The sequence below is a fragment of the Calliopsis andreniformis genome, chromosome 6 (genome assembly GCF_051401765.1).
Source record: "Calliopsis andreniformis isolate RMS-2024a chromosome 6, iyCalAndr_principal, whole genome shotgun sequence".
NCBI classification, from domain to species: domain Eukaryota; kingdom Metazoa; phylum Arthropoda; class Insecta; order Hymenoptera; family Andrenidae; genus Calliopsis; species Calliopsis andreniformis.
The window spans coordinates 21,057,420-21,079,512 of record NC_135067.1 but is presented as its reverse complement, the minus strand read 5'-3'; the positions used below and the strand labels follow the sequence as shown (position 1 = coordinate 21,079,512).

General features: G+C 44.2%; 1 protein-coding gene across 1 annotated transcript in view; it reads right to left on the bottom strand.

Annotated features, from left to right (window-relative positions):
* LOC143180943 (uncharacterized) overlaps positions 1–22,093 on the bottom strand; it is a 181,372-nt gene that overhangs the window by 58,344 nt on the left and 100,935 nt on the right. The window contains exon 6 of the mRNA XM_076381006.1: positions 2,765–2,877. Coding sequence (XP_076237121.1) covers positions 2,765–2,877 — 113 coding nt within the window. The remainder of the gene's footprint in view (positions 1–2,764; positions 2,878–22,093) is intronic.

Here is a 22,093-nt window from a genome sequence, read left to right as displayed (position 1 = left end):
TCGAACGCGGTTGGCGGTGGCGTAAGGCTCAATTTCGATGTCCATAAATTATTCATTGTTCCCACAGCGCTGTGCAATGTGCGTGTGGGTAATATGCATGCGGAATACAATACGGAGAGATAATTGGCGCTGCTATCGGGTGCATATCCTTCGATGCATCGATTAAAATCGTAAATCGAATCCTTTTGACTAGCCCACACGAGCTCGCGTTTATTTGCCGCGGACGTTGTTAAATTTTTATCAAATTTCAGCCTTACAGAAGCGATAATCGAGCTGTATATCGTGTAGTTATTTACGTGTGCATACAAATTATTTGATGCATAGTAAAATTGCGGTGCTTTAACAGACTGAATTTGAAGTCATTTTTATTTTATATTGAATAAATTTGTTGTTAAAAAGGTAGCAATTAACTTCGAGTGATTGCTTTTGAAGGAGATATATGTTATTATTCTAACACCATGGGAAGGATTGAAGGAGACTGATATCGGAGACTGATACCTGTTTGTTTTATAAACTGAATTATCGTATCTATCTATTTCGTTATTACACGGCTGTTCCAAACATAAAGCTTCAGAGGCGCAAAATTTACGTTAATGCATTAGAGTGCTGCATAGGAGGAAACATTATCCAGTTAGAATTAATCGGATATCATGCAATGGTCCATCTCCAAAATATAGAAATATTTTCCAATTTAGAACATGCAGTTTCACGCGAAATGCCGTTTCGATATTAATTTTGCTAATACAAAATTTCCATACGGATTATCCACTTGACCACGAAATAGTGCGCGGTTCCCATTGCGTATAATGATCTCAATTAAACTTGCGCTATGAACTGTAGGCTCTCATGGTACTCTTAAAATTGAAATTTAAATTTGCATATCTGTGAAGAAAACATAAGCGAAATATGTGCCAAAAATGTATTAAAATAGCGATAGCGGAGAGTAACTACTATTTGAAAGTAGAATCATTATACATTCAAAAGTTCGGAATCACTTGTTAATTCTTATTAAGTTTTCACCGCTCCTAGCCTCTGTCCGCTTATTTCCATAAAGTTATCAAAAAACTGATCCTTCATATCTTGAGAGAACGAACATTAAACACAAAGCGAGTAAACTTCTTCACGCAATATCTCCATCAATTATTCAAATTTTTTACTCGAATTAAGTATCACACACTACCTCCGCTAAACTCCTCTCAGCACCGAGCCATTTTCCCTAACCATCCAAATCCCAAGCTTGAAGTCCATCAGTTTAAACTAGCTCGCCCCAATAAGAGCCGTTCCAGAGCATATCCATTCACGCCTAGGCCGGACCATTTAAGTAATCATCATTCGCCGACATTTCGGCCGGGCTAGGCGAACGAATCGCCAAAGCGAGGCGTTAAGGCCATTATCCCTAGCTCGCCGCAGCCCTGCGTAACCGAATTTTCGGTCGAGACAGCCTTCATCGACCGGGCAGCGCTGTGGCGTCCGCGGATAGGAGGCCAACCCCGTGGGTATCGATATCGCGATACCTCTTTTCAAAATGGGGGATTCGCAGAAGTTCCTGCGGGATCGGTGGTCCAGCTTCGGCCCGTTATCGCTTTTAACCCCGCCGCGTCTGAATCGACCCCGTTGCCCTTATTCGGTTAAACCCCGCTCTGACCTGCACTTAAGCTCGCGTAATTTTCGTCCCCAGCAAGGGGAGAAATTACGTCTCCGTTCTGTTTGTGCAAGGAAATTCGCGCGTCCACCGCGCCCTACTGCCACCCCCGACCCCATCCCTCTGCCTCGCGACACTCTGCCCCTTGTGCGACGTCTACGCCCGGTTTCTCTGGCCGTCCTGGAATTAACGTCGAGTGCAAACGTTCCTTTGTCGGGCAGGAGGGTTCTTGAAACCGGAGCCTTTCTCACATTTTCTCTCTCTCCCTCGGATTTCACTTCAGCCGACAGAAGAATGCCTTCGCTCGAGAATGTCTGTTAGGGAAACTTTCCCCTCCTAAGACTCTTCTCGCCAACCTCGCCTCGCGTATGGGCTACGGCGCGCCAGGACGATCGGAGAGACGTTTCTCTGTACGGATTTTCGGTGCACGGTGGATCGAACGCTTGCAAACAATGGCGAGAGAGTACTTTGACAGCGGTCAGTTGGACGAGACGCGTTACTTCACTGGGAATAGCTCCGAGTTCGGAACTATGCGGTTGGAAGGGTCAGAGAATCCTTTCTTGATTGAATTCGCGAAGGGATAGAAGGTTTTTGGCTCGAATCGTTCGTGTTTTTATGGTACTTTTCTTGACATTATAACTGACATATATTTCGAGTCGATTTGTCGCGTTATTATTCTGGAAAATGTACTCGACAATGATGGGATCGCGTGATATTCGGCAAGGAGATAAAGTTATCTGTAATGAAGCCGGTAACTGGCTGGATCAATGTTTGATCTGCCAGCCACTACTATTCGCCCAGTCATTCCGAGGCTGCTCTTATTCGGCGCTATGCAGGGTTCGTGTACATGCTATTGTTTGATTGACTTATGATTTCGCTATGTGGCTCTACGTTGCTCGCTGGATGATGAAAGGATCCTGCAATTCCGAATTTCAAAGGAATGTTAATTAAACGTAAAATACAGGACATAATAAATACGAATCAGGAACCTTCTGAGCTTCATGATTAAGTGAATTAAGTATTTATTAATATATAAGGGAAATAGAGTTTGATAGGATGAGAAGAAGCGAAGAAACGTTGTAAATAGTATCATTAAATTAATACGAGGATGTTCTTTCTTACCAGTGTTGTTAACAGGATCTCCTCCCTTGACTGGCCAGCCAACGGACGCGCTCGCTTTGGACGAGAAGCTGAAGTACGCCAAAAACTGGGATCTCGTGGTTTTTTCGTTTATCCTGGAACAAGAACAAAACGTGTGTTCAGCTTGGCTCACATACATACATGGAATTCGACGGTATTACATGTTAAGACAATAAAAGAAGAGCGTGATAAATAATATGAGCCTCGTTATTGCGTGGCTCAGGGCATTTTCGAAATTTACAGCTGGATCTTGCTGCGCGACCAAGGATATTTACGGGTCCCTTGAAAGAGGACACGGAAATGGTAACTGCAAAAGATACACATATTTCGTTTACTAAAAATTCGAATTTTTATGTAATTATTTAATCAGCATTCTATGAGAGAAGAAATATTGACTCAAGGCTACAAACCGATTACTACTAGTCTATAAGCGCACACGTTTTTCGTTTCGAAATTCCCTCTTCACTGTAGAAGATAATCAAAGACACGGCAGAGAGAGCACGCGTCCCAGAAAACTGGAACGTGCTCTGAAACTAATGGAGTGTATCTACGTGTTATTACGCAAAAGCATACAGCGTTCCGAGGCAAAAAGAATCGAGTCGATTCGATGCCCCAACAAACTTCTTGCCTCGGGGAGGGTAGGACGCGAGAAGTTCTCGCGAACGAGCGACGACGACGAGGAGGCAACGATCGGACATGTATTTCCACGGCAGAGAAATCGTGTTGTCAAAAAAGCAGCGGGGGTGGTTGGTCGAAGGTATCCTCGAGATTGGTCGAACGTCGACCGAGGATCTGGGCGATCGTTCGTCGTGCCGAGGAGCTGTTTAAAAAGCAAGCACGTCGAAGTCTTTCGTCGAACGGACGAGAATCGATATCTGAAGTTCCTCTGCCTCGAGAAGGAAACTTGGCTTTTCCATGAGGCGCGCCTTAAATAAAAAGCCGAACAGTTTTCACGCTCCGACGTTCTCCAGGCGCGTTTTCTTTTAATTAAACCGAGCCATCTTGGGAGAGTTGCCACGTTTTCGGCTGGTCCGCGATAGATGGGAAGGGGTTGCCGCGGGATAGATTCAGAGATAGACGTTTAAAATGAGCTACACGACCGGGAGATTAGAAAGACGAACACGATATCGACGATAGCGGGTTTCCATGAGCCAATATTGGCGATATCGAGACGCGAGGCACGACACTGATGACTCCTGTGCCTTGAGACTCGACACCGACGACTCTGGGGATTGAGGGTTGGAAACTGGTTATCCTGGAGCCTGGAAGAGGATACTATCTGTGCTCGGGTAAGGAACGACTATTCCTGCGATAATGACGATATTTGAGAGTCCTGGCGATAATGATGACCACTGTGTCCTGGAATCATTAGCGAAGCCTCTCGATTTCTGTTCGCCAGTATTCACGATTGTCATCGATAATTACTGAAGCTTAATAACAGCACTTACATGCAGAAACCGATATCGGTGATTTTGAATCACACACACCACACTCTACACTTCAAGTGTTGCTCAAGCAGGGAGCAAAACTTAAGTCTCTAATCCCACAGCACACTATTATCCTTCGAAAAGCTTCATCCACGTCGCTCGACCACTGTTTGTTTCTCGTAAACCCAGTTCATAGAATCACGAGCCAGGTCTGTTTGCGTTCGTTGCGAACTTGTCAAGCCGCAGACAATTTGGTGATAAGGGAATCGATGGGAAGAAGTTGTCGCGACGGGGGTATGCAACTCGACTGCGGCGGAAGACAAGGAGTGGATCTAGGATTTCGTAGACGAGGGTTAGCGCCATCAGAGACGGCGGTGGTTCTAATTCAATTATTTAGTTAGGTCAGGTTAGCTGTAGTTGGGTTAGCATCAGTCGGAGCCAGAGGTTACTCAAGGCACTCGTACCCCGTAACTCTGTTTACTTACAATAAATCTCCTTCGTTCGGCCCTTCGTCAACCATTGGATTTGATTAGCTGCCAATCCGGCGACGGTCTCGCCCGCTCGGCGTCGCGGTGTCCACGAAACTCTCAGCGTTTCTTGGGACGATGGCTGCGCGGTCACGAGTAGTTCTTGATTTACAGCGCGGGAACGATATCGCTCGACGGAAATTCCATGGAACGATTCTGAATGGCGTGATTTACAGGGAAGAGCTCCTCGAGAGTCGTTCCAACCCTGTATCACGTCCCGATGAAGTTCCAGCGTTTCGTCTATGGAGCCTGCTCGGACCTTGAAACTTTTTATTGATCCTCGGAAAGCCGACAGAGCGTTTACACGAGGCGTGCTTACGACGCCACAAAAGGTAATTTCGGTTTTACGGTGGAGGAGAGATCGATTGGCACCTGTGCGCGAAAATCTGTCGAGGTTGGCGTGGTCGTAGAACCGCTGAAGGCCCCTCTTGTTAACATCGAAAGGGCTGACAAAGGGGCGGGCTGAGCTCTTAACTTCGCGGCTCTGAGACGGTGAATAACCTTTTCTCCGCGAAGAAGGGGAGGGAAATGGCGCTCGGGAAACGATTCTTGCCTTTTCAACGCTCTTGTTGTTATTCTTATTTTTTTCATCCTCCCACCCCTCGCTCGTCCCTTTTTTCCACGGGACATAAGGCTAATGGGAGGAAAAAGAAATTTCTGGGATCGTGGAACCCTGGCAATTCGCTTTAGGATTGAAGCAGTCGACGATTTACCTTCAACGGGATTGTTGTTCATGCTTTTTTAAAACAGCTAAAGGAACAGTCTCGCGATGCCTCTAAATCCGGAAAGGTCAACGGTCCGATTTACAGATTCCTGGCGGATGGCTCGATATCTCGTGGCGCTGTTTCGAAGGAAAATTAAGAACAACTCCACCCCGGGGAAGGCTTGCGAGGTTCGTTACTGTAACGAACTTCTTTCCACGGATCCATTGCGGATTCTGCACACGCGCAGAGATTCTGCGGAGATAAGTTTTTGGGTGAAATGCAGTCTTTCACTTTCCGAGCGAATCCTCTCGATTCGTGGATGAACGCGTAAGGAGTTTTTACTTTAGTCGTGTAACGATAATAATTTAACAGTAGATGTGCTCTGGAAGGCTGTGACTTTAAAACTTTTAAATGCTTTATACTTTGCACCGATGAAATTATTACATTAAAATCTGTACAAGGGACAGGAAAATTTCAACCAGAAAACAGTGATGTGAGCGTACATTGTGGGAACCGAATTCTCGAAAGTCGCTTAGACCATAGAGCTTTTCGAAAATCCAGCTGACTGTCCGAATCAGGGCATGACATAGGGTCGAGTAATAAATATTTCACCGCGGCTTTCTTCTCATTCAGCGATGGATTAGTAGGTGACAAAGGAATATTCACGACGCCCAAAGGGGTTAGAAGGGTGAATTCACGAATCATGCGTGCGTTATAAAGGGAATCAACCGTCTATCCCTCTCGATCTATTCTCATTTTCTCACCCCGTGTGGAAGGCATTCTATCTGCCATCGAAACCGAATAGAGGGAGGTAGTCACTCCCTCTATCATATTTCTCTTTTTTTTCGTTTCTGGCACGATAAATTGATTCGAAGCACAAGGTTTTCTCGATAGTACGTTTCGCTCTCCTATTTCCTTCGTCGATAAAAACGATAAGAAAACCGTGGCGCATCGGATGCAATTGTAAGGTGGAGTAGGGTACCACAAGTAGAAACAACTCTTTTCAGGCAGACATATCTTGAATCACGGATCACGATGAGTCATCTTTTTCTATGGAGAAGCAGAACTAACTAGTGCAGATACTCCCTGACTCGAAAACTTTCGAAATTACGGATTCATGTTTACCGATGCTCCTTTGTATGTTTTGAAGAACGTTGCACCCCTGGGAACCCCTTGGATCTGCCCAATGTTTTCGAGACCAACAACTCGGGCCACGATCTGTCCAAAGAAATGTGTTTCGAGTTTTCCTTCTCTCCTCGTCAGTCTGAAGCTAGTTTCCCATGCAAATCGTGGCAGAGGACGCGGGCCAAGGAAGAAAACGAGAGGAAAAGCTTGACTGTTGCGGCCAAAGAACGTTATCTCGGCCATATTCGAATCTCTTAATTGCGTTATTTGCATGGAGACGAGGCCTGATCCTCGGCGGTGGGGAGGCGGTCCAAGGGGGATATCAACGAGCGAATTTCTTGCAAAATTCCGAGGGAATTAAACGAACGGTCGGGGAAAAAAAGATTGAGAACGAGCGACGTTAAGCTGTCTGGTTGCGGTAAGCCGCGCGCGCTTCTGCTTCTTTTCTCCCGCTGGCATGCATTATTTATGTGGGATTTAGAATGGTCACTTTATAAATTTCGTACGAATCGCTATTGATAGTGAACGCTCTGTACCCATCGATATTCGACTACGAATATTTCGGCTTCAATTCGCCGACGATGATAATAGGAATTGAAATAACCCACGTGTCGAGATTTAATCGATCGACGAGACAAATCTGGTGCTGCTCCTCGACCGAGGCAAAAAACCGTGCGATATATCTGTCTAGGTGACCCGATACGTTCCGATTAAAGTGGATGTTCAACTTGGTCTTGGATGTCGATATTACGTGGTTATTTGTAAGATTCCCGATATTACGATCGATACTGAGTTTAAGTGTTAATTATTAAAGAATTATAATTACTACGTAACAAAACTTCAGTGATAGTTTCAGTATTTTATATTCAAATACAATTGTTTGCTTCTACTTATGTCTGCTCGCCCAAGTTAGTCTCTAACTCCTTTAACTAACAAAGCGATTCTAAACTCTTGGCAGGTAGTGTAGATCGTGATGCATTACAAACTTTAGTATCCAGGGATGATATATTATGACACCCAGGTAGGTCTGCGATATTACTCGCGCTAACTTGTACAGCGTATTCGATCAAAATTTCGCGCGAACAGGGAAATTGTTTGCCCCGACAAAAAGTCAGACGCCCTAATGGTCTCTGCGATCCTTTCCCCCTGGGGTGGCGGAGGGTGTTTTCCGTGTCAAGATTCCGACGAATCTCGAGATACACAGGACCAGAAACAAGAATATCGGGCTCAGACGTGCATAAAGGACGCGTTCAGGGGTGAAATCTGTTTCCTCTCGGAATACACCATTTTCTGGGATTACAAAATACTTCGACAGCCGGCTGGCACGGGAAAGTAAAAGGCTCTGATCGAAAGGCGGTTCGACTGTAAAGGAAATAAAGGAGAGGATGACGCGGGAGGAAGCGTGCGCAAGAAATTCCAAAGAATGATGGAAAAAGGGGTAGGTGGGAAGGAGTTGTAAGGGTCGCGAGGAAGCTCTGTCAATTTCCTCGCGTTCCGAATGTGTTTCGTCGTCTTCTATTTGAACCGTGAATTCATATTCCCATAGGGCAATATGCATATATAGATATCGCAGACACGTAAGTAAACAAATCTTTCCTGACGCATTACGGCTAGCAGTTCACTACACATCCATGAAAATTGCATTTTTATTGACAACTTCTGCGGAACATATGGGCCCCAGGGAGATATGGCAGAAGTAGTAAAGGTCAACCGTTGTCAGTCGCGCACGACGGACTCGATCGTGTCTAAAATTTCGAGTAAATCGGAAATCGGATGGATCTTCGAAGGATATCCTGCTTACTGGACCCTTTTCACGTAAAAAATTGAAAATTGGGCAAAGGACTCGTCGCGAGTGGGTTTGGAGTATTCAAATAGAACATGAGGGAATCGATTGAAAGGAAAAGCTGCCAAAGAAGCAACGTGGCAGCATGTTTTGTTCTTCTTCTTGGCGTCTGTAAATCCATCTCTCGCGAATCTCGAATGCGCGTGCATAACGCTATCAGTGAACCGGAAGCACCGGTGTCGGAGGATTTTCCATCTCGATCGTGTCGAACCGAGGGCAAATAAAATTTCTGCCAGGCGTACGACATGTAGATGTAGATAAGGTGCACGTTATCTGTCGCGCTGGCTGGGGAGATTTCGAAGAGTCGCCGAAGATACTGTCGCTGGAAAAACACAAGGGACGTCGATTCTTTCTGGTAAATGGCGATCTCTCTGACAGTCGAATCGGAACTTTTTGCCTATTGCGGGACGTCCTTCTTTTTCGCTACTTGAAAGTGAAATTTGTTACATTCGCTATAAATTAATTACACAGTCTCCTATATATTTAGTAATATTTTAGACAGTCAACGACAATTTCTTATTTATGACGTATATAGTATTGTAGTAAGAAAAGTAAAATATTTGCATGGGATCCTAATTTTAGTTTTAACTCACCCCTAATCGCGATCCTATGAAATTCATATTGATCTCGAACAGGTTGGAAGACATACCCATAGTCGCGAAGGTCAACAGCGTTGGAAACGTCTCAGAGACGCTTTCGAGTGGGAATCCGATTTGTAACGACAAGAGATCGCGACATTAAATTGAGAAACGACGCCCGAATCCAGAGGGCGGATTCCTTTGAACATGGAAAATAACCGTCCAACCCTGACGAGGACTTCACGTGGATATAGATGGGGCAGACATTATTCGTGGTGTCAGGAGAAGAAATCGTAGGTCGTAGCTCGACGGAGAAACTGCTGTCCAGAGGAGAATTTGATCTGGGGATCTCCTCGAGTTTCTCCTCAAGAAGTCTACCCTCCAAGAGCGTTTCAAGTTCCGACTTCGACTCGTGGCAACTTTGTCGTGGGACGAGGGGCAAAAAGGCCAGACGAATATTAACAACGATGTTATCTTTGATCGGGATCACGAAACCCTCCTAATGCTATAGCTCCTGTGTAACTGAATCTAGAAAATTATTACGCAATATCGACACAGATACGTTTTATGCGAAAAACGATTTAGCCCTCGATGGAACGAAAGACGGACCAACGAAAAAAGACCATTCCATTTCCATGGATCGAGCTTTTTTCGCGGTGTCATTCAATTTTGATCGATCGAACTCGCTTCCTCGTTTTTTTGCTCGCCCAATGGAAAATACATTGACCCAGATCCGTGGCGAGTGCGAGAAATAAAAACCTCCGCATTGCACATGCCCGAAGAAATAAAAGCTTTCTACTGAGTGTCGCGACGTCAATCAGTAGGAACAATGATGAGAGAAATTCAGGGGTGGTGTAATGGCAATGCACTCGCGAATGACAAGTGCATCATGCTTTTAATGAAACATGTTTCGGTTATTCTTTGGAAACGCATGAGCTTCTTTCGTATAAGTATGATTACCATCGACAATCGTCGCGCCGCGACACCGACCAGTCGGCTCTTCCGTTCGTTTCAACCGAAGGTCTTGTTTATTGTTCGATGGTAATCGATTCGGTAAGTGGGCCATCCCCGACAACGAAGGCGCGAAACCGTTGACAGGGTGTCGATAACCCTCGAACCAGAGGAAATGGAAAGGCTGCGACGGTGGGGTGGACGCGGGGGTGGCAATCCAACTCGTAGAATACCGATAATATCTCCCTTTTGCTGGGATTGCCGAAGCAGCGGGGGTGGGTTGAGGAAGAGGGAAAGCCCAAGTTCGATGCATCCCACGATCTTCCCCGTCATAACCAGTCCACGTACAGCCGCCCCTTCTCGTCGTTTCGATTCTCAAAACCGTCACGCGAGACTCGATATTAAAACTCGGAACGAGTCGTGGCTTCTCCTCGAATTTCGAGAAACCGGGGATTTTAATCGAGAGAACTGACTTCCATGATCTCGAGCTCCTCTCCTGGTGGGAGTGGAAAAACTTTTTTGACTTCTAAGGGAATTCATTAAGCGGGAGTCAAGCATAACGCGCGACCTCGACGGGGTTATATTACTTCGCCGATACCACGGGCAACGAGAGTTTATAGTGTGGCGTGGTTGCTACAGGGATGTAATTATGGACGAAGAATGAGGTTGGGATATGTGCTTCTTGGGGGTTTTCGGTTCAATAAAGTGTCGACGTCGATGAATTTATTAATTGAATTTATAACGAGTTCCATTAATTCTTCTACAGTTGCACAGAAGTATGTATCTTTGGGTTATTTCTTTCATTATTCTTGAATTCGAAAAACTATTTTCTTTTGCTATGAAATTAAATTGAAAAATCTTCGAGGTAGGATAGTATTAGAAGAGTCGAGAGAGATTTTAGAATAAAGGTTTGTACCAGCTTTTGTTCCCCTTAATTAGATCGTCGATAATTCGCCACTCAGTACGCAAGTTCAAGGTGTTTCCAATTTACGCCAGCTTCGTCGAACTTCGATGAAGTTTCGGCCACTGATTCAAGTCTCATAACTAGCGGAGCAGCTGGTTCCATGTCGAATCAATTTAGACCAATCGCATATTTGACGCAACTTGTGGGTTAGCGTGCACCTTCGTCGTCTGAACTCGATGCGATTAATGATACCAGCGTATGATAATCGGTCCGTGCACAATACAGGATTTTGGCAACAGCCGCTATTATCGTTCTTTCGATACGAGTTCGGGGAAACCAACACAAATGACTTCTTTATTTCCGGTCGCGAATTCGCGAACGCGATACGGCTTCCTGCTGGAATGGCGCATTGAATTCCGTTGAGCGAACGAATTTCGTAATGGAGCTCGCTAATAATGTGAAATGTTGTTGCGCGAGCCAATTTGGCTAGGATATTAATGTACTAGCACGCTATGCATGGATACATATCGTCGTGTTGTTACGATACTGATTATTGAAGTTACTTGTCCAAGGAAAGTAGATGTCATTGCTGTATTTTCTCTTGATATTTTCTGCGAGAAATGTTATAAATATTTTGTTAAAAGAAATTTTCATCTATAGATGTTAGAGTATTTCCCTGCTCTTCTAGAGAAAGACAAAATTTGATAAGTACCCTTTTTGTTGTAAGTCTCATTTGTCATTGATTTGTCACCCTTTATTTTCCACAGCCATCTGTCTCATAACTTGCAAATCGGATAGCTGATATATATCACTCCATCTAATTGTGAACAGTGTTTCACGTTGGTATTCTCTTCCAAGTTTCAGCGAAGAATTTTCGTGATAATTACCGACGCGAACGGTGTCTGAAGATCGAGAACAAGATTCATAATCGTCCAAAGTGTCATTTTAACTCCACCCCCGTCGTTTCGCGTCGCATCGACTAACGAGTTCCCCGTATCGCGTTAAAATGCATTCACCGCGAGCCGCAGATTATAAATGTTTCAAGCGCAGAGGAACGATGGAAAATCCTGAAAATTAAGTACCCCCAGAGCAGTTCGTGTTCTTCCTTTCAAGGATGGCTTTTGATGCTCGGCTCTCGAGGCCTGGGCTCTGTAGGTTCAAGCGAAATTACCTTGGCGGTCGTCGTAAACAGGATACTTGAGAGGATGCTGGATTATAATCCCAAAGGACTCACTTTCGTGCACCACTCGCAGACGTTCTACCTAAAGTTAAATGTGATTTCCTCTGCCCTCCGTGGACAGATACGAATCGCATAAAAGTTTACATGTTTTTCGGTGTCTCGTCCCGAACCAACACGACTTTAAGAACGAAATTGTATACGCAGGAAACGTTGCGCTGCCTTCGAGCTCGGTATTTATATTAAGGTCAGTCGCGAGCTCGTTGTATGATTAAAAAACTAATTTTGTGAGCACGTTAAAGTCATAAATACAATTTTTCCCTGTCGGACCGTCACCGTACTCTTCAAGGAGTTACATGTACTCGTAGACCGAGAAAAAACAATTTTCAGCTTTTTCAGTTTTCTTGGTGTAAATGTAGTCTTCAGCGTGTACTGGTGAAATATGAAAATCTCTATAATTAATGGAATAAGTTAATATTCAAACGTTTTGAAGTTTATTACTGTAGCAGAAGTAATCTTTTCACTGGTTTCGCCGTTGAAAGTTAGAAAACTCCATGATTTCGCAGTCCTCGAATATTTTCATCACAGTGATGGATTTCAAAAGGTGAAACTTCGCGAAGCATTGGGCAATCAGTGCATGAAAATCGACTTCAATCGGTCTTCGTCAGCGTGGATTATTATTTTTGAAAAGTCTCGAATACTCCCGAGGGAGCCTCGAAAGTCGACTGGTTAATATTGTGCTGTTCCCATGAACGCCGAGGGCAATCTTGGAATAATAGACGATGTCCTCGTTTCTGCCGTCGTCGTACCATCGTTCACGGGAAAATGTTCGCGATACCCTGTGTCTGAGCAACTTATCAGAGGCATCTCTTCCTGTTGTCGCAGAGAAATGGAACCTTCGTGTATCGATAAGCTCATTATCTTGAGAACGTCGTTCGTGCGAACAACTCGAAAGCTTCCTTATTCGAACGCATGGATTCTGTTCTAATTTCGATTTCTAAATTTAGTCGTCGTAGATACATCAACTAACGGCTAATTGATTATCGAATAAACTATTTTGGCTGCTTTTATATTTGTTCCTGCAGTAGATGGAGTATCACAAATAGCTGTCTGTGAATTATAGATGAGAAAGGATCTCTCGCGATCGCGGTGCAATTTTCTGCACAGCCGTTATACAGAAACATCTGCCAGGTATATTTGGCAATGACGTTGATCGGTGAATATCAGCCACGACTTCTCGCCGCTGGGTCACGTAGGCAAGTCTAAAACTGGCACGGCTTTCATTTGATACAAGCTGATACAGCAATGGTCATCCTTTATTCCAGAGGTCGCGAACCGATTTAGAGACAACGAACTGCTGCGACCTGTTATCGGGTGATTCTTGTTGCATCGTCTTCATGGCTTTCGCTGGAACGTAAATTTATACTTGGATATCATTGTTCTGTCAAGTTGGCTGAAGAGCAATTCAGTTGTAACAAACTCATCGTTCCCGAGCAAACAACTCTGCCAAGAATACTGTTACATTTTGCCATCTCGAATTGGGTTATCTCTGAATCTACATTCATTAAACTTTCCAGAATAGAAGCTCGTACAAAAGTAGCGATTTTTCTTAGTTTACAATCCTCTTCTGATTTAACTTCTACCATTACGATTGCGCTGGCAATGGATTCGTAAAAAACGAGATCGACGGGGATCGAAAGTAACGCTTCGGCGCAAAAATTAGAATGAAAGTTCCAATAGTGGCCGAGCAAACTGTACGTGATTGGCGTGACAATGGTTCGCGAGTATTCATGGTCAGCTAGTTGTGGTGTAACTCGTTTACACCGTTTCGATCGGTCGCAAAGTGGAAGCCGTTAGTTTACAATCCACCGGGCCGCGATTGCCGTTCGTTCTAACGATTCACGTGCCTGGGAAAAAGACCGAATTTGTAACTGGATCACGTGGTCCGATTGGTGAAAGAGGAGCGAATCGAGAAACGCTGGTGCGTGATAAATATTGCTTCGTTGGAATGAATTTTCCTGGCGTGACAATTATTTCATCACAGTTGAGATTACTCTGCTAACTGATTGTTTTCACTAAATAACTATTATAATTGATCATTAGCTGCAAGCCTGGAATTTCAAGTGACTCTAATTTTGATAATCCAACCAGAACAATGACTTCCTGTAACAGCGATTTAATTAGTAGATACTGAATTACATGATAAACCAAATTCCTACAGAAATTAATTCGGCAAACTATACACACGCAAAAGTTTAAGGCAGCTCGTGATTGATTAACTCGTCAAAATTTGAACACCTAAAAAGTCGATAGATGAGTCGATAATTTTTACAGGTTTCAAGTAAACAGAGAGTGCCCGCAGAAATCCGTGCCGTAATTTTCGTATCTCGGAGGTGAAACCAAAATTTGGCGGAAAAGAGAGTAGTTGGCGTTACCGAGTGGTGTTTTGCGGACGCGAAAGCCGGAACACGGGAACTTTGCATAAAGATAATCGTGGTTTTGGGACTGGGAACAAGGACAGGGCGCAAGGCAGAGAGAGACAGGGGAATACGCTATTTATCTGGAAGCGCGGAGTTCGCAGCGCGCTTGCCTTCATACAGAAATGGGTTTAAGTGTTTACAAGGTGCTCGGAACTTGTGTAACCCCGACGATCAGCAGACCGAAACGTTATCCAGGCTAGCCAGTAGCCACGTCTTAGGAGAATAGCCTGGTTTCGCCCTCCAGAGAATGGAAAACGGATTTCCGTGGTTTTGGGACGTCAAGTTCCACGAGAGGATCTTCGCTCGACCCGCTAACGAGAACAACAGCTCGCTACAACGACGCCGATTAATGCTCGGACCCGGTTTCTCTGTTCCTCCTGTTGTCTTAGTCGTCGCTTAATTGGATGTCTCACCTTGAGATTCACTGTTCGGGAAGTGGGCGAATTTCGTGGCCATGTTGATAAACTTTACGGTCCTATACTTCCTAGCGACTCCAGTATTTCTATTTTATACTTCTACAAGTTGAACCAAAAGTTTTTCTGTTTTTGTGTACTCTACTCCTTTGAGCCTACTTTCACTCATAGACGTACACTAAATCATGTGAAGTGTGTACAGAAAATAAAGTCCTTTTGACTTCTTAGACGAGATTCCATCTATAAAGTAGTCATGACTTACGTAAAGTCAGACAAAACTCAAACGAGGCGGCCTTAAGGGTCGCGCAGTGCTACACGGTTCAGGAGATCGTGAAGGATACTCGACGCAGGCACGGCTATCCTTCAAGTAATTTTCAAGAGGTTCTACAGCTTTTCAAATTCACAGGTATGTATTTCAAACACGACACTTTGAAGAAACGAAAATGCTATTTTAAATCGTCAATAACCCCCTTAATTTGATTGGCTTGGAATGTTAGTATCCTACGACCATATTACTGATCCATACTACTGCGACGGATATGTGATGCAATGTCTCAAATACATTAGGTTCATTAGCGACAGTAATTTGGCTCGTCAAATGGTCATTAATTGACGCAAGTGGAGGGTCGGGTCCGTTTCGAATACGAGGAAATTTGCGGGTTCGCTTATTTGTTCGTGAACCGTACGTGAATGAGGGTGTATATTAGTTCGTGCAGTTCGATACTGGAAAATCCATATCGATCGAGATCAAATACCTGCTCAGCAAATCTGCAGGTTCACAGTCTCAGCAAATAACATACGCAGAGGCTGATGAAGTTTACCTGGGGTCTCATTAATTCGGCTGAAATCGTCGCCGTGAAAGCGCGTTTAACAAGTACGCCAGACTGGGCCTTACGACTCGTTACATCGTGATTATGTCGCTTGCTACGAATTAACCAGTATTAGGAGGGATGTATTAGCACGGACGCATATTCAAAGGGATCACGTAATTAGCAAAGGAGATTATATTTTGTTGATTGCCTTAGCCCGAGTTACAAACCGTATCGTATCGAATTATGTTTCGATGGATGATTACAAGATGAGTATTCCGAGGATAGTTTTAATATTAAAATTTGGAGAGTCCTGTAGAAACGAAAGAAATTGAAGGAACAAGTAATCTAGCTTTAATTGCCACATAAAATGTAATTTAATAAAATTTTAAATATCGGATATTTCTTTCTCCCCTTAACTATAAAATCCTCTAAAATTAGAGCGTCCTTCTGAAGCCTAGTTTGTTCCTAAACTCAGTGACATTTCTTTGTCACTGCTTTGCATGTCAAATGACAAATCCTTCTGATTTTTTAGCGGTGAAAAACGTCTGGGGTTTTGTCACCGAGGATAATCCACTCGGTAGAATCAAAGATGAATCAAGCTCGTTCCACAGCCTGCTAACGGAATGCAAATCGGCCGAAATTCCGGCTGGGAGATAAGGGATGAAGTGGCCGCGTGGCTAACGATCGCTCGCTCGAGCAAGTGCTAAAACGTTCCGTCGTGAGCCTCGTGTTCCCAGAAACTCGGAGAAATTTCAAGGACCGTAACCGACGACCCGTGAACGCGAACTGGCGCTGGGGGAAAATTGCGATCAGAGGCTGTAGGGTCGAAACTGCGAGGACGAAGTTAGAATTTCCAGAGGCGAGTGTCAACGAAGTTAACGAACGTGAATCGAAACGACGAGGGGAGAAAGAAGGTGGCACGCAAAAACTGCCATGACGTAGTACTGGCCTGTACGATTTAGGGAACTTGCTGGAACTTACAACCTGTGGCTAAAATCAAATTTCCTGCCTTCTTTCGGAGAAGAACATTCAGTATTCTTTTCATTCCTTTTCCTTTCATTTTCCTTTCTACTATTCGAGATTGAATCCTGGATATGCTTCCATTAAAACTGCACACACGAATCCTTTTACTTATTTTACCGAATAACTATCTTGCGGGTGAGAAAGACCAGTTTTAATCACAGAAATAATTGGAACACGAGATATGACGCAGTCTTGGAGCTATTCCACGACACTTAAAGACTCATTCAATGGCTGAATGAGGGATCTATTTGTAAAAGTATGAAGGTGGCATTAAAAGAAGGGAAAAAAATTGAGGGAACTGCAGAAAGAGGACGTACGAGTGTGTAGCGCGATTAACGACACTGTGCGCTCACTACGAGCTAAAACCAGGGCATCGAAGTGACCCTGTAATGACGCTGTTAACGTCTGTCGTTAGCATTAGTGACGGAGTCACGTAATTTGCACGTTGCGCATTTATCTCGGATCTTCTTCTGACCGTCCCAGCTAAATTCCTTCTCGTACGTCATCCGAATGGACGCTACAATCTTATCCAGAACAGTTTGTTACTCTGATCGTGAGCCGGAGTTACGTCCCGTGATTTAAGGATTCAATTTTTCGCTTGTTCCTGCGCTATTTAACCTTGCTCTTTAATAAAACTTCTCTAAACAACCAGCAGTGCTAAATGCTGGACTAAAGAAGCAGAGGAAACTACAAAATCTCAACCGTTTTAATTTATAAACTCACATCATCGAACCAGAAATAAAATTCAATAGAACTCTTCAGACTTTAAACGACTGTTTACGTCCAATTACGACATAAAAAATCTCGATTAATTATCACGGAATTTGAATCGTGTCCTTTGAGTTTTCTACGTCAGAGAGCTCGCGATCCCTCGAAACCACAAATACGGGGAGAAACGGAATAAATTACGATTAAAAGATTGCGTTAGTTAGCGAAACGTAACGCAGCGATAATTACTGAGCCGACGGTGAAAGAAGTTCCAATTAAAGGAACGTTTCAGAGTCGAAGCTTGTACGTGATGCTGGGCTAGCTGGATCCTCCCTGGGCAGAGGCACACGTATGTTCTCTGAAAACGCTTCGCGTAAGAACGCAAACGGTGTTCAAAGGCACAAGGGGAGCGCGCGAAAGGAATGCGCGCGTCGAGGTACAATGGTATCTAAAAGTAGCACGATTAACGACTTCCCGTTCTACGGACGAAAGCGGCTGCATCGGGATGGTCTCGTAACGAGGCTACTAAAGCGTGTAGTTAACATTAGCACCATAGTCCCGTAATTTGCACACTCCAGATCCACTTGTGCCCTCCTCCCCTGCCCCTCCCCACGGTGTCCTCCGCCTCTCTTTCTGCTCGACCCAACCCCTGCTCCTTCTTCTGTCATGCACCGGCTATGTACTGCACGTAGGGTACATAGGCGTACATGCCTCTTCCTTCCCCGTCCCTTGGCGCGCGGCAACACCGGCGACGACGCCGTTACGAAACGACACCGCGCGTAATTTTCCCAATGAAGTGTTACGCTACATCGTTTCTCGCTTTCCTAATGCAGCCACTTCCGGCCGCACAGCGAGACCGAGCATTAGAAGGATTGCGGCCTGAGAAATTGGACGCCACTGTTATTTATACGACGTCGCATCTGTCGTTTACGGTAATACCGGGATCCCTCGGCTTTTCGGCGATGGAGGAGAGTGAAACAAGTGGTGAAACAGGGAATTCGATCTTTTTTGAGACTGTAAGATTCATTTATGCGGGACTACTGCTTCAAATTGGACAGTTCTGACGATGGAATTTTTTAGGAAAAATGTCTAAAAATGCGTTGAGATTTAGCATACGTTTCAATGGACTTTTTGAAAATTTGTTATTCATGTTTTATCTCTAAACTCCAAACTTCTTTTACTGTTAAAAATTCTTACCTATGTTGAACAATTTAATGTTGAAAAATGAAATTGAAGCGTGACTCGTAGATAATGCAACAAGAAATCGCGAAGAATGAGTTGGAAGGTGAAATTAAACACGAAGGTGTAAAATAAACGTGTTCGAGTTGCACGCGACGAGCCCGTCGGTGGTTCTCGCCTTGAAACGCGGTCACTGCTTGTACGTAATACGCGAACCAAGGTAGATAAAAGTTGAAGCAAACAGAGCGAGGTCTTAATAGCGAACTTTTCACGGTTTCCCGTTAACGCTTTATTCCTTTTATATAACTTTGTTACGTACTCATTAAAAGTTCCGCGCGGAACGTTTATCTTAGCCTCCTGACTGGCCCGGGACAGAGTTGATCTACGGACAAGTTTGGCTTCTTCAACGTCCACGAAAGTGATACACTGAAAACCGGCTGCTTCCACACCTAGGGGAATTTTCTCCACCTCGGAAAAATGATGCTAATAGTTTCTAAAATCCTTGAATCTCTGCAGAATCTAATCGTGCGTAAAATTGATGAATCTGAATGAAAAATAATTCATAATTATTATGAAATTATGAAGTTCTATTGAAATCTGCGTGTAACCTGAGCATCAGCTCGCTCTCTCAGGCCGCCCCTAAATCTCCAGCTGGAATTCGGCAAAATCTTATCGTGGAGGAATCCGTCGGCCCATAAATCGTCTTAATTGGTTAATAAAGTATTCGTCAGGTAGCGTCGAATAAATCGTGAGCGCGCGAAGGCGAGCGGCAGAACGTCGAGTTCGAAGGAAGATAGAACGCCAGAAGGGGTGGAACGTAGGATTCGAACTCGATATTGCTTGGCTTATCTCGATGAGCACGGCCCATTCCCAAGGGAGTTCTGACGGGAAATTATCTCGAAAAATGTATCCCCCGTGAAAGAGGGGGCGTCGAACGCGAGACAGATTGCCTCGGATCGTGCTCGTTTTCGTTTTTTCCGACTTCGTCCCATCAGAAAGAGAACCTAGGTATCGATAAGCCTAACACGACGATCAAAGACCGAGAAATCTAATTTCTTCGTGCGGTTAGAAACGGAGCGTCGATTCATTTCTTCGCTACGAGTCGCATTCCCTTGTGTCTGACTCAAACGGGTAAATATCCCTTGAATCGAAATTGCTTCTACGATACGTCGCTGTTCTACGCCTTTCGAGTATCTAGATGTAAGGCAACCACGACGAGTTAGAAAACTTTAAATCTCCCTATCGAAATACTGAAAAGCGAGCTGTTTTTCTTAACACGTCGAGACTTGCAATGTTCGAAACAGAAACAGTTGGAAAATGCATAGAGAGTGATACAAGTCTGGGGTATGCCTTGGTTGGGGCTACTGGAATTGTAATGCTTTGCTTGTCTTTGCTCGTTAAGCGATATATTCTGAAAGTCTTAAGACTGATATAGAAAGTAGAAGAATATCTAATCGATCCTTTAATTGGGGAAGAACTTCAACTATATTAAAAACCAGTTTTCTAGTTTCCCTTTACTAGTCACAGTGAAACCATGAAACCGCTTCACAGGTAAAGGATTAAATAGTTCTACTTGGACTATAAAGAATCACTGCCGACTTTTCGAAACCACCTTCCATGGAAATTGAAGGATCCATTGACCAACAGACGCGTTTTCACTCAACATACAAGCGAAACGAATCGAACTGTCGCAATGCTCGTAATGCAGCAAATTTAGATCCGTTTTCCCCATCTCCATCGCTTGTCTTCGATTCCCTCCCCCGGACAAATTCGACGATCGTGAATCGAAAGATGCAGACGTGGCACGACCCGCATCCGTCCAATCAGCGTGCAGCTTCAAAAGGAAGGTCCAAAGGCAGCGGGAAAGTGAGCTTACGCGCGAAACCGAGATCACAATTCGACGGATTCAGTGGGCGTGTTTTCTTCAGGGTCTATCCCGTCTCGCCCGTACCGCCAAGGGAAGATTTCCGTGCTCGAGCTTCATTTCGCGCGATGCGCGTTACGGTTCCTTTGCTTCGAGCGTTCCACGTTTACCCCGACCACGTTGCTTCTCCTCTTTTTGGATTTTCAATAATGCCCCTCTCTTTCCACAGCTCTGCCAGCGCTTTCCTTTATTCTCCCCGGGAATTATCGTTTCACTTTTGTTATAAAATTACCGGAGTCTTTCTTCTTTTAATGAGAAACGAGATCCTGCACTGCAGCGTTTAATAAATAGAAGTTAAGAGTACAATAGGATCAGTTGAGAATTTATTCAAAGTGCTCGATTGCGTCTCAAGTTTTGCAGGGTCCTGAGAGAGATAGTAATAGAATATCGAAAGTATTTTGAACAACTGCATATCGGGAAGAAAGTAGGAAAAGAGAGCCGAGATTCAAACAATCTCTCCACGTCTAAAACTGCGTTCAAAATACATTGTTCGCAGCGTTAAATTTCAATTTATCACGTCGCTCAAATACTACACTTTTCACTGGCTCTTACACGAGTACCATTTCTCACTGGAGCAATTTTTGTGCTCGAAACTTTCATCCGTGGAAGCTGGCGGTTGAATAACGGAAAAGTTGAATAGAAATCCATGCCCCCTCCTTCCTTCCCATCTTTTGATTCGTCTAATAGATTATATAACGTTTAGTCTACAGCCATAGCTTTTGCCGAGGTATCGATCTTATTGCACGCTTCAAAGTTTCGTGGAAGTTGAACATTCGCACACGAAGCGAAACGAAAATCAGGTCGAACTGGTTTCAGACTCGGGGGCAAATCTCGCCCTGGTCAAATTCAAAATTTATGTCTTGAGATATTTTTCTTTTGTTTCTAAACTTTTCAAATATTCAAAGTGTTAAATATTTCACACGTCGATATCGGCCATCCACGACAAAAATGACGAGTTCTACAGATCGGTACAGACTCTTAAAAACATGAGGACCTCACTTAAGGAATTTTTCTCCTCACTCAAAAGTCTCGAATATAACGACATGTTATTGCGGCGTGACCGAAAAACTGAACCAGCCAAATTCTCAAAAGGCTTTAAGTAATGCTCCTCTGCCTATTTGCTATTATTGCTATCAGATTTCAGTTTCAAGCGTAAGTGGAACAAGCCCCGACCGAAACGAGAATCTAAACTTTTTGGATCGCGGCTGCATTATCTGTCCACCGTTTCCATTAAGGGGAAATAAAGATCGACGTGGACGTTTCGAGTTCCGCGGGAGACTATTTTCGAATAAAATACGCCTGGGCGAATCGGGGGCAAAGTTGAAATGTACGAGGCAGTGCGCGGTTTCCACTGGCAAAGAAACAAAACGATATTGTCTTTGGCGTCTTCAAAGTTTCTCCATTCCGCGAACTCCGATCGTACGTCGGTCTTATTATAGTTCATACTCCGCGTGGACGATAGCCACGGTGTAATCCGCATTATGCAATACGTTAATATGTAACGGGGAAACTTTCCCAAACGGGTCTGTTGTATCG